This window comes from Vanessa atalanta, chromosome 14, assembly GCF_905147765.1.
Source record: "Vanessa atalanta chromosome 14, ilVanAtal1.2, whole genome shotgun sequence".
In the NCBI taxonomy this organism is placed as follows: Eukaryota; Metazoa; Arthropoda; class Insecta; order Lepidoptera; family Nymphalidae; genus Vanessa; species Vanessa atalanta.
Window position 1 is genome coordinate 8,698,994 of NC_061884.1, and position 14,014 is coordinate 8,713,007.

The 14,014-nt window shown below is 34.1% G+C and overlaps 2 protein-coding genes across 3 annotated transcripts in view; both read right to left on the reverse strand.

The window, feature by feature from the left end:
- Positions 1-6,158, reverse strand: part of LOC125068631 (amyloid-beta-like protein) — a 114,196-nt gene extending 108,038 nt beyond the window's left edge. For both annotated transcript variants that reach the window (XM_047677875.1, XM_047677874.1), the window contains exon 1: positions 6,011-6,158. In XM_047677875.1, coding sequence (XP_047533831.1) covers positions 6,011-6,076 — 66 coding nt within the window. In that variant the 5' untranslated portion in view covers positions 6,077-6,158. The remainder of the gene's footprint in view (positions 1-6,010) is intronic.
- On the reverse strand, positions 6,152-11,407 carry LOC125069002. The gene is made up of 3 exons (XM_047678407.1): positions 10,075-11,407; positions 9,137-9,513; positions 6,152-6,283 (listed from the first exon to the last, which is right to left on the reverse strand). The coding sequence occupies exons 1-3, from the start codon at positions 11,405-11,407 to the stop codon at positions 6,152-6,154; spliced, it is 1,842 nt and encodes a 613-aa protein (XP_047534363.1).
- Positions 11,408-14,014: the final 2,607 nt, after the last annotated feature.

The following is a 14,014-nucleotide window of genomic DNA, read 5'->3' on the forward strand; positions in this document are numbered from 1 at the left end:
GAAATGACAAAATGTAATACAAAATCTACTTTTAAAAGACACGGCTTTCAGTTTAAAAGGTGTCGTAAATACTAAAGAAATATAAAAGTGTCTGACGATATTTAATCAACTAAACCAACCAAATCAATATTTATACAAAATAAAACTTATTGATTGTCAAAAATCTACCATCGATTCATAGATAAATACCTCGGACTTAGGGAGAACCAGTTAATTTGTGATTGATTATTTGATACAAAATAAAATTAATAACATATTTCTACTTGAAATGACCTAGAGGCTATGATATTAATGTAATCGGAGATTACCAGTTACTAAATATAATAAAGGCTAGACAACTAGTCGAGCCTAGCTGGGAAATAAAGAAGAAGTAAATAAGATATATATTGAAGTTGTTATTAGTCCGATTTTCTCTGACTTTAATGATATTTAGGACTTTATTTAATAGAATTTCTACCCGATGTTGCGTTTTATATAACTAAAATATATCAATTATAAAATGAAGATTAAGATAGCTTATACATAAGTTACAAAATATGTATGCCCATTATTAAATGGTTTGTGATTTTCATGTCTCATTAAGTTCAAAATTAAAATTCAAAAAATCTAGTACAACTAAATGTTGTCCAATGAATACACCACAAAGTCAAATAACATATTTAAACCTAAACAATGATTATAAAGTATTCCTTTAATTCTTTGACTATAATATATTCTTTGTTCTAAGATCCCGTATGGACGTTGACGTCATCTTTCGAATGAGAAGTTTCATTCACAAATTTCACCAAACCTACACGCAAGAGTCAGACGAAATTCAGGAGCATGTGTATTCACTGAAGACCGTAGCACAGCAGTTGTACATTTACAAGCTGCTACTTTCCGTATAGATATATATGTGTGTACAGTATATTCCTATATATGTATGCGTTACGATAGAGCATAGAATGTACTTGCTTGTTTGCAATTTGCATTTCAAATGTAGTGGTTATTGCGAATGAAGCTAATAAAACGTTTTCAAGAGTTAAATATTACACAGGTTCTCGACAGGATGAAATATGCTCCGTCCAATTTGATCCAATTCAAAATAAAAGCCGAGTCGAAAATTAAAACAATGGTCGTAATAATAGCGAAAAGGTAATGATATTTGGGCCTGCTTACGCCCGTAAATCCTTACAAAGTAAGAACCGGTATAAAAACGTTTCAAAAGTGCCACGCTGAATCCCATCAAAGCCGACTTTTAGTTAACAATGTCAGAAAAATATACTTCACTTTCGTATAATTTAAGTAAATCCGATTTCAGATATTGGAAAACAAGATTATTCTTTTATTCTATTACTGAACTTGATTGTATCATTGAATTACGGAAACATCTAATACTGAACTGTTGTCGATAAGAAACATATTAAAACTAAATTGATTTTTGACATCACTAACAACGAAAGAAAATATTTGACCTAAATGAAATACATAATAAATTATTTCTAATGTGCTCTACGAATTCAGTTTATAAGACGAGAAATATTAATTGGGTTAATTATAATTATTACTGTTGCCTCGATATAAAGTTTTAAAAGCAGTTTGTTAGGCTTTTCGAGTATAGTTTACGCTCTCTCCAACGCTTTATCGTATTTTTACTGGCCATAAACAGAAGTTTTCTTCATTTACGCCGCACGTGAGTAACATGAAAACTTCTTTATATGATACACTTTTATTTCTTGAGGTAAAATATTTATTAATAAAATAACTTTAAAAAAAAAAATTCAGGTTTGAAACGTCTGTATGTCATAACTACGTGTCACAGATAAATAATAATGTTTTATGTAATATGAAATAGGTAAAGCAAACATATATTATACTAATAACAATTAAACGTAAAATACATTACCTATGTTAAAGTAATTAACGAATGTCCCATTATGGAAGTGATGGGTATAAAAATAACGCTATTACCGTATTTTAACGGATTCACGGTAACAGTAAAGGATTTCTTATTTAAATAAACTCCATCAATATTCTGAAAAAAAGTAGCGCTTTTCCCGCGCCCTCATTAATGCCTTCAATGTGCTCGACACATTCAAGCACCGCCAATTAATTATGTTAAGCTTATTTCACTTTTCAAGGTATAAATAATGTGATTAACGATTTTTTTTTTTATTCTGTAAGGAGTACTATCGATTTATTAAGTTGTATTCCTTTTTCAAATATCCTCGTACGTCATCGATTAAAAAGAGTTTATTATAAAACTTTTTAATAATATCCGCTTGATTTACGGTCACCACATATGGATACATTAATTATGCGTGAAGTAAAGTAATCGATTCTTGAATTACCTATAATAATAATAATACATAATAAGAATAATTACAACATTCAATTTACAGTTTATTTTTTAAACGATTGCTTTTCATGAATTAAGCAGAATTTAAAAAGTATTTATTAAAGAAAATATATGGATTCCTTATCACAATTTCTATTCGATTATATAAAATTATAAGTCATAGCATAAAACTCTTCGTTATAAATGAAAAAATACTTTCATTTAATAGAAAAGAGAATCAACGATGCAGGTCTCTTACGTAAGTTTTTTTTTTGTTATCGTCAGGCGGACTAGCAAATGGGCCACTTGATGGTAAGTGGTCACCACCGCCCATAGACAATGGCGTTGTAAGAAATATTAACCATTCCTTACATCACCAATGCGCCACCAACCTTGGGAATTAAGATGTTACGTCCCTTGTGCCTGTAGTTCCACTGGCTCACTCACCCTTCAAACCGGAACACAAAAATACTGAGTACTGATATTTGGCGGTAGAATATCTGGTGGTACCTACCCAGGCAAGCTTGCAAGACCAAGAAAAGAGTTCTGCATAAAGTCAAAATGACAATCGCCAAGTTATCATTTACATTGTTTAATTCAAGATAACAAATTCAACAATGACATGAGCTTCATTGTTACTTATAACTTCAATGACTACATAATATATATCAAACGCAGCTTCGACGGTATATATACCATATATTATAGGTCTGGGTTTAAATCCTGAAACGAAATAATCGATTTTTCTGTCAAGAAATTCTCTATAGTAGAAGTTAGAAAAATAACGTAAACCATTTAATGTTACGCATGATCCACCCGTCATGTGGGTTTCCCTTCGAATTAAGAGTGAGTAAAAGCACCTGTGCTTGTGCAAACATTTGTACAAAAACAAAAACTATGGCTATAATACAATCAATCAGAATAAAGTCATATTCAACTTGTATGATTTCTAGTTAAGAGACACTCACTGTACGAGCATAACAGTAGCTTTATTCCACTAGTCTCGGTCAACAGTTAGGCACACAAGCCTGCTCGTAAATGTGCACTAAAACTTGAGAGTTTAGGATCTACTAACATTAACATCTGCGTGGTCATACAGCAGATCTTACGTAATAGCTTAATAAACGAACGCGAGTGCTAAGCAGTTTATAACTTTAAAGTTGAAGTAATAAAATTATCAACGGATTTAAATAAATTTTCGATTTTCGAAAAAAATATCAACGGATTTAAACAAATTTTCGATTTTCGAAATACTTTTGTTTTATACATACATAATATTAAAACGTTCTGAAATTATTTCAAATACAACTACTTATTAACCTCAATGTTTGATTATTAAAATCCCACTTTTCCGAAACATATTTTATAAAACTTGGCGCTAAAGATGTAATATTAAGTTGTATAGTGTACAGATTTTTTAGTTTTATCAATTTCCTCTTTTCACACAAACGTTTATATAGCTTTTACCCGGACGCTCAAAACCGAAAGCTCCGAAAGCTGATGATGACAGCTTTCCAAAAAGTTTGCAAGGAATTTAATATATAAATTCCAGTATAAAACTTTTACAAAATGTAGTAACATCTTAAATATATATGGAAAATAAAATAATTTTTGATGAATATTATTACAATGTTATCCTTATCTTTATTATATATATATATTTTATCCAATAAACGGCTTTACCTAAAATTGATTTTAGGAGTGATTAATGAAACAATGTTTTATCTTCTTCTTTCGAATGTCAAATCAATGATGACAGATAGATCAATCTGGTGAGGTCAATCGTTATTATCCAAAATAGCAAAAGGTTTATTACCAAAATAAAAAGAAATCATGAAAGTATGTTTAAATCGGTTATGTATGTCAAAGGGGTAAGGTTAAGTAATTCCCACCTGGAAACCCACGATCTGAATGTAGTTCGAGTTATGGAGAATCGTAATCAATAAGAACTTAGCGCACGAACGTGAGGCGACTTTAAATGAACGCCGTCTTTTGTTCTATTTCCTTCAGAATATATAAGATCTCATTTTATTACTGCTTCAGAAACGAGCGAATAATTCTATTTTACCGACGAATAAAGGAAGATATACACTCAAACTTTGAAATATACTGATGACAATTATGCGAGTCATCGTCATCAATCTATCCTCTTCTTTAATGTGAAGGTTTATAATCCTTAGAACTGATCCACTAATATGAACATACATAGTTCGAATTCAAACTGAATCAAGTTTGATCAAAAAGTATAATCTCGACAAATATGTCGGATGTACTTACATATATACTATGTTAAAACAGCAAGAGCCTGCGACAAAACTACCGGCCTAATGAACCAGCTCTTTGTATAAATTAAGTAATTAATTTAAAGAAATATAATTAAGTAGGAAAGAAATCAGAAGTATAGAAGTCGAAGCTGTTATTAGTATTATATGATGAAATAAACGTAAAAAATAAAGGTTCCTGACGTAATATTGCATAATCAATATAGCGCCATATGTATAGGATAGTTTCCATAACGAAATATAATCTTAATTCGTTGTTAATAAAAAGGTATCTGTAGACTATATTTGACGACAGAATTATTAAGACACTGTACTTATTGAATTTTTCAAAAAAACAATTTTAAAATAAGTTTAATGTAATCTGTGTATTTGATCATTTCAAATAAGAATATATGCAAATGTTAATATAATTTTAGTAATACATTTCCTGTAAAAATAATGTTAAATGTATTATTCAATGATATCTTTGTCATTTAAGAAGAGATTTATTTGGTCTGAGTAAATTAGAAGTATAAGTAATATTTATTGGTTTTTTTTTTTTTGTATTTATATATTTTTGTAACCATTGTATATGTTTTTTAATACATATTATGTTACATTATTGTCTGACTCTTTGCTGCTCTATCATGGGCGGACTTTCGGTGCCGACGGCTTCCAATTTTCTTCAGTTCCTTGATAGTAAGATCCATAAAAATCTAAACTTAAAATAATTATGTACCCTTTTTAATATATAAAATAGATAGTCATGTAAAAAATAAAAAATAAACATAGTTTTTATCGATTTTTTAGTATTGCTCCATATTTTATTAAAAATCGTACATAAGATATATGTACGTTCTAGTTTTAATAACAGTCGTTTTTGTCCTATTACAATAAAAGTATACCCGTTGTTATCGTTTTTAATAATTATTATTATTACTTTAATTTTTAAATAAAACTATCCATTCCAAAAGTATGTTATATTCAGAATTACAAGGATAGTTAAATCATTAGGGTGAATTAATTACAAAGTCTATATTTTTACACAGCATTGCATATATTTATAACAAAAACTAGCCTAGTTATTATAAAACAACGAAATGACGGCTCGTTACTGCATTAACTGTTACTGCATTTCGCCGGTGATACAGCAGGTCGTCTTTATACTTGAAAACTACATGATCCTTACGTTTTATATTACGCAATCTCTATATTTATTAAAGTAACAAAAAAAAACATGAGGTAGGAACTACCGTCAATAAACTTTTATGGTATCTGCAACTGAAAACAGCCGGTTACTCTATTTAACGCCTGACTTAAAAACATTTCTAAGCGCGTTAATCGATTTTAGACTTAAAGGCCCCGGCTTCTCGCCGCAGTGCTGTATCCAAAAATATACTCTAAAACACGCCGAAATAAATACTAAACTTACCTGGCTAGCTTGCAGGACGTCCAAAAATATCGTAAAAACACTAATAAAAAGCACGGCACGCGACATGATTGCGGCCGCGATGAAGCGCTCTGGTTCCCGTCTCGCTACTGACGTTTGTGCTAGACGCCAGAAACCTGCGTACTAGTTGGTTGGTACGACACAGTACGCGTACCTAGCGTCGTATATATCGACCCTCCCGGGAGCGAGAAGGACGGAGACCGTGTAAAGCGAGTTGGAAAGGGAGGAAGGAGGCGGAATAACGCATGCGCGGTGCTGTTAAAACGCAACGCAAGAGAACTTCGTCTATAACGAAGCGAATCACGAATGCTGTCTTCGTCTACCCCTGTCTGGGTTTCCCGATGATGAGGCATCAGTTTTTAATAAAAAGCCATGCGAAAATCGTCCTTAATTTGCTATCAATAGCAGCTAATTAGAAACAACACATGGACGCTATTTGATTTACACATTTTTCCAATTGCTATCGCCCTTAATTTCAAAAGGCAATTTACACTCAATGAGTCATAATTAACTTTAACTTAAATAAAAAAGCAATAACGAAATGTCCAAGAATAATATTGATTTTAGACCAAGATATACGTATAGGTGAAATTCGACGCTTAGTATATGTTACATGGCATTATATAAGGCATTTTTAAGAAACATTTCGATTTGTTAGTGTTAAATTATTGCACAACTATCATACCGTGGAGTAGAGCCTGTGGCTGGCACAAAGCCCAACCGTACAGGATACCTACCAGAGCAACCCCATTGCCTTTGTCCGCCCTTTATATCCTTGTCCGCACCGCCAGGTCATTTACTTTGAAATTAAAACTATTTTACGCTGCATATTCTTAGAATATAATAACGTATATTCACATTAAGCCGGGTTTCACGATAATATTGTCGCTTGGATAAGACGTGCGTCTAGACTAGCTCTCTAGCTTAGTAATTATTTTAATACATCTAAACTACTTTTAAATACTTTTTTATGTTTCGTTTTATTTAGATTTAAACATGTATATTTTTTTACTCTCATAGCTTTATTATTATACGACAAAATTTCTAGTTTTAAGCTGTATAATTTTTGGCTTGGGGTTGAAGCTTAAAAAGCCTCGCTGGGGATAGTATAATTATGATAATAAGAAGACTATTGTATTCAAATTCGACAAAAGACTAAACATAATATTTAATATAATTTATATTTTAGTCAAATTTTATGTTATTGGTCATAAGAAAAAAGCTGGAAGTATCTTCAACCATTAAAATGTAATATTAATTTAAGAAATCAATTTTAATACTCATTAAATATAAACAATCCAAGTAAAGATAAAGAATTGATGTTATTTCTGTACGTTTGGATATAAAAGTAAACAATTCGTATTCGAAATTAAAAAGGACAAAGCGATTTTTTTTTTCTTAAAAATCTCGGTCAAGTTGGCGTTCGTTAATAAAGTTCTTATAAGACACAAAAAAGATTTTAGATGGCAGTTCTAATTGACAATTAAAAACAATATCTTATGGTGTCATCTTATTGTAAACTTTTAATTCCGTTAACTTTGTTCAAATTCACTTGTAGTTGTTTAATTTATAATTTTTATATGTCACTGAATTCCCATTAAAAGGCTGGATTTGTTTTGAGGATATTTTTATGCGTGTTTGAAAGGGTGCAAGATAGTTTATCTTGTACCTAATTATGCAGCGAACGGGTTTCAGGGTTTTTTTAACAAAGAGTTAAAACACATTAAAACCTTTTTGAACAAGAAACTTATTACTCAACATCAAATCAAATATTATCCACATCCCAAAGAAGTATATAAAAATATTCAATTCATATTAGAATTTCTATTGAACAAAAATCAACGATAAATAACATAACGGTTCCCTGCTTTTCAGACTTTCTATATGTTAAATCACTCGTCATCGACGTAAAAGGCTTGTCAATTTAAGATTTTTGTATCCCCGTATATCCCAACTCAGATTGACAATATTATCCGGGAATTTTATACATGATTAAACAAAGGAAACAATAGAAATGATTTGTATGAATAAAGCATCTTTATATAATACGTGACCATCAAAAATTAACGTAGATTTTTAGTATTAATTATGAAGAAAAGGAATGAAATTTTTGATTCGAAATATAAATTAAACAAAATATATTATCAGATATTCAATGCTCGTCTGTTTCTAAGAGTATTATTCACGTAAGTAGGCTTTTATTTTGCACAGATTTAAACATATCTGCGCAAAATATAATGCCAAATTTCACGTACTTTACTTCATTAAATGAAAATCTTTAAGCAGTTTTATTATCTGTGATTTGACAATAAACAATATCAGAAACAAAATCATCATCCTCATCCTCCTGCCCTTATCCCAATTTTACTTGGGGTCGGCGCAGCATGTCTTCTTCTTCCATACTTCTCTGTCAGACGTCATCTCACAAGTAACATTCTTTCTAACCATATCGTCTTTCACACAATCCATCCATCGTTTCTTGGGTCGTCCCCTACCTCTATATCCATCCACATCCATACTCAAAACCTTTCTCACAACATGGTCCTCATTCCTCCGCATAACATGCCCATACCAAGACAGCCGGTTTCCAGATAGCTTCTCGGTTACCGGTGCCACTTTCAAACTTCCTCTTATGTACTCATTCCTTACTCTATCCATTCGCGTAACACCACACATTGCTCTCAGCATTCTCATCTCCGCCACATGCAATTGTCTTTCAGTCATCCCTTTTATAGCCCAACACTCTGATCCATATAGAATAGCAGATCTGATCATGGTCTTATAGATCTTCCCCTTAAGTCTAAGGGGAATACGGGGGTCACAAATTGTTCCCGTAACCTGCCGCCATTTCATCCACCCTGTGTTAATCCTGTGCTTTACCGTTCGATCTATTTCGCCATCGCCTTGAATGAGTGAACCGAGATACCGGAAGTCGGAGCAGACTGGAAGGGCTACGCCATCGAGCGCTATGGCTTCAGGACCGGAGAGACCGCCGAAATCGCAGAACATGTATTCAGTCTTCGTTCTACTGATTTTCAAGCCAACATTCTCCAGTTTCTGTTGCCAATCTTCCAATCTATTCTGGATCTCAGGTCCATCTTCACCAACCAGTACAATGTCGTCGGCAAAAAGCATGCACCAGGGTGCCTCCTCCTGTATGTTCGCCGTTAGAGCGTCCATAATCAGCAGGAAGAGGTAAGGACTTAGAGCCGACCCTTGGTGCAACCCTACAGCCACTCTGAACTGGTCAGTGTTGCCGGCAGACGATCGGACGTAGGTACAGGATCCCCTGTACATAGCACGGACTAACTCCACATACTTCCCAGGCAAACCTTTCTCTTTCAATGCCCACCATAACACTTCACGAGGCACCCTATCATAGGCTTTCTCGAGATCAATGAATACCATGTGCAGGTTCTTGTGAGCACGTCTGTACTTCTCGCACAATTGGCGGAGTGCAAAAATAGCGTCCATTGTCCCTCGACCTGACATAAACCCAAGCTGATTTTGGGCAATTTCACTCTCTTCTCGCAATCTTCTCTCTATTACCTTCTCCCATATTTTCATAGTATGTGACATGAGCTTTATCCCTCTATAGTTGTTGCAATCCTGTATATCCCCTTTATTTTTGAAGATGGGCACTAGCGAACTACTGCACCATTCTTGAGGGATGGTTTCTTCATGCAACAACTTATTGAAGAATAAAGTCAACCACATACATCCGTCAGTCTTTAACACCTTCCATACTTCAACTGGTATGTCATCTGGACCCAAAGCCTTCCCATTTTTCATACTTTTGACTGCTGTCATTATCTCACCCATGCTTATTTCTCTTACTAATCCCTTATTTACTTGTGCCTCTTGGAGAATACCATTCCAGTCATTCTCTTCATTCATAAGCTTTTCAAAATAAATCTTCCATCGCTCTTTTATTTCCTCATCTCTACATAACACCTTACCAGCCTCATCTTTCATGCATTTGATATGTGTTATATCTCTCGATCGTCTTTCTCTCTCTTTCGTAATTCGGTAGAGTTCCTTCTGGCCTCTAGGGCTGTCCAGTGAGTTGTACAACTTTTCTTGTGCCTTAGCTCTGGCCACTGCTACCGCCTTCTTTGCTCTCCTCTTAAATTCCTTGTAAACTTCTTTTTTTTCATCTTTTAAACTTGTATTCACATTTTTTACAACCTGCCATTCTTTAAATGCCACTTTCTTCTCTCTCAGTACATTTTGCACTTCCAAATTCCACCACCATGTATCCCTATCTATCAGACCTTTTCCTTTCGACTCTCCAAACACATCCTTTGCGACCTTCCTTATGTGCCTGGCCATCTCATTCCAACAATCATCTACCAATTTCTCTTCCATCTCATTCATTTCTATAATTTTCTCCACTATATGGTTCCTAAATCTACTAGCACATTCATCATTCTCTAACATACGCCATCTTGTCTTTGGAGGGGGCCGTATTTGGCTGTTTCTGGGGGAGACACTTAATTTAACATCCATCACCACAAGCCTATGTTGGGCGACTAATGCTTCGCCTGGCAGCACTTTACAGTTTTTGACACAGCATAGACTCCTCCGCCTCACTAAGAAGTAGTCTATCTGTGTCGCGTGGTGGCCACTCTTGTAGGTTATTAGGTGTTCCTCTTTTTTCTTAAACCACGTGTTTGTTATAGCCAGGTCGAAGGCACAGGCAGCTTGTAAAAGTGTCTCACCGTCAGCGTTCCGGTTTCCCAATCCCCACCCACCATGCACTCTCTCATATCCATCATTCTCTCTTCCTACATGGCCATTAAAATCACCACCCACGTAGACTTCCTCGCTATCCTGTATATTCATCAGCAGGCAATCAAAGTCCTCCCAAAACTTTTCTTTCACGCTCTCCTCACAGCCTGACTGCGGCGCATACACACTTACTAGATTCAGTGTCATGCCGTCCACAATCAGTTTAATCGCTATCAGTCTATCATTCGCTCTTTTTATATCCACCACACATTCTTTTAACCTACTATCTAAAACTATACCCACACCATTTCTCTTGCCATCACTTCCACAATAAAATAATTTGTATCCTTCTCCGATTTCCCTAGCCCTTGCACCCTTCCACTTTGTCTCTTGCAGGCACGCTGCATTTATCCGTCGCCTTTTTAAAACATCTGCTAGCTCTCTTCCTCTTCCAGACATCGTTCCTACATTCCAACTTGCACACCTCAATTTTAACTCTCTCACACTTCGAGCTCGCTTCTTACGTCGCACCCGCCCGTTCCGGTGCGACAACCCTTGTCCATTTCCCACAGGAGCCGGGTGCTGCCCCTGCGCGTCGCCTGTGGGGTACGCCCTAGCCCTATCACTCGAATGGTTTTTAGTATCCATGCTGCTAAGGGTTTTGGCTTAAGATTTTATGGTCGGCCGCCTGCCTGACACCAACCCTCCTTGGGAATGCTGTCGTGGTGGTTTACCCGCCACCGTGCGGGTAGCCCTAAGTGCAGGTGATATGCAGTGGGCCTTGAATACCCTTAGTCGCCTCTTACGACACCCACGGGTAGAGTTGGGGAGGTCCTATTCTAATCCGGGACCATCACGGAAATATCAGAAACAAAATATAATTATAAAAATAATATATATGTATTATTTTTTATTCATAGATTATACTTTATTATTCGAAATATAAAAAAGGTTATATTTCGAATGAAAAGATTCTAAATAAAATTTATTGGGGTTCACTTCTTCTGTTCTGAACTTATTCTGGTTATTTATTTGATTGGTTCCGTCCCTTTGCTCTTCATGCAAATTTATTGCACGTTAAACGTTCACCACACATTCTGTTTAAACCCGACAATTCTATATGAAAATTTTCACAAATAAACTTTATTTACGAACCGAAAGTAATCAACTTTCGTTATTGGAAAAGTAAATTATGATTATGTTGGCTGTACCGTATTAATCAAAGTATATATTTTTTTATTTTATCAGGAAGGCAAATTGGCAAAAGTAACATTTTACCGTTAAGTGGCTCCATACAGGGTATTGACATCCAGCATCAAAGTATAAGCTGTTACTTAAATGCCCGGGCCATAGGATTCAAGATGTAGTCTTTGGTCATTTAAATTTAATTTACAGTGTCCCTACAAACTACAAAATAACTACGCCTGACAGTCGCCAAACGTCATACCATTTTATTAGTGTGCATGTACTCAGTGGCCGACTGTTGGCCACTATTTTTACACGTTCTTAGCTTTGACAGTCTATCGCGACATAAAATCAAAGGTTGTAGTTTCACTAATGGTATTTTTTATATGTATATACGACTTTTTTATTCACCTGGATTATTTTGTGTCATTTATCTTGTAATTATTAATCGAACAGGGAATTAGAAGGGGTCTTTATCAATAGACAAACTGACCAGGAATATTTAGTTTACTATTAAGGACGCTGATAGCGAAAAAGATAAAGTATAATTATGAAGTACTAAAAGAAAACCTATACATGAATAGTATCTGTATTATCCTAATAATTATAGTGGGCATGTTAATGTCATAGCGACTATACCATCGATTATAATTGTCAAACACATTACAACAATCGTACTTGAAATTGATGTTGATCGAGAACCAATTTAACGGAGTTGTGTATAAAGTGATTAATTTTTCAGTCTTTATATTTGTATCGATCGAAAATATCATTTTATAATATAAATTATCGTAAGTAATCATAATTTGGCACATTTACTGTGTAAAATAGTTAGGTGAAAGTTACGGTAAGAATTAAGCAAAAAACTCCGTGTCGTCGTGATCGTCAGTCGAACTCATAATTTTCAATTGTTTTGTATGCATTTAAGTATGAAGATAATTAATATTTTAGTATTTATCGAAAAATAGCTTGGTTCTGCTTCGATCAAATCCGCCTGCGTAGGTCTCCACACATTACGTCATATTCAACGGTCTACCACCAAACGAAAATATTACACTTTTTTATATTCTGGTTTGAAGGATGACTAAAATAGTGTAATTACAGACTCTCGAGGCTAGAGACGCACAGACAGTGTAAGGGTGGTTTCTTACAGAGTCAATGTCTATGGACGGTGATGACCACTTACCATAAGGCACATTGGCAAATAATCTACCCATTTGCCAAATTATTAAAATTTGAATAAAGACAATGTTTGAAATAATTTAATACTTCTGAAATTTATATAACACAGGATAATAAGGTAAGGTAGGTACATAACATCTTAAGACAATAAAAACTTCAATTGACAATCGTGATCCAAGTCCAGTCAATCAAAAGAAAGGTACATAGGAGCATATTACATTGCGGACATAACTACATACTTAGATCTCTTATTTTTAGGCAATATCATGAATGATAATAAAAAACAGGAACTGGGACGTAATTAGAGACTACATTATAAAAATATTTACAGACTAATAAAATATATTTTTTTATTTCCATCACAAAACTCTCATAGTTAAAAAAATCATATACTTACGTTCCATTTAAAAAAAAAACAGTTATATAACCTGGCTAAAGTATCATTATCAAGAGCAGGATTTAAACGGGTATGTTTACAGTAAACAGCGACTGCAGTCAGATGCTGTACGCAGACTGTCTAGAATATTCTAGATATTTGCATATGCGACGGATGATATCACATGCCCCTTCAGACTGTCCGGTATTCGATGCTCTTTAAAGCGGTAGGCAGGTTTTTCACTAGCATACTTTTAGTTACATAATTAAGATCTTCTGTAATATAATTTAAAAAAAATCTAGTTTTAAGGAACAATTACAAAATTATACTTGAATTTGAATTTGTTTCATAGTTTCTCATTAAAAAATTTCCGTTAGAAACCACTGAATAGATTGTAATTAATCTTGGCGTGGTAATAAGTTATATTGCGCATCAACACATAGAATATTTATCTTGGGATATTGAAAGATTCCCAAGGGATAATTAGGAAGCTATTTTTCCGTAACCGAAGC

What these genes read in the sequence shown, in the direction of transcription:
- LOC125069002 (XM_047678407.1), bottom strand. Translation starts at nt 11,407, where the DNA reads ATGGATACTAAAAACCATTCGAGTGATAGGGCTAGGGCGTACCCCACA. An exon ending in CTCACTGGACAGCCCTAGAG is followed by an intron (nt 9,514 to 10,074) that starts GCCAGAAGGAAC and finishes GGTTTATGTCAG; the next exon opens with GTCGAGGGACAATGGACGCT. An exon ending in TTGCCGACGACATTGTACTG is followed by an intron (nt 6,284 to 9,136) that starts GTTGGTGAAGAT and finishes GCGTTTTAACAG; the next exon opens with CACCGCGCATGCGTTATTCC.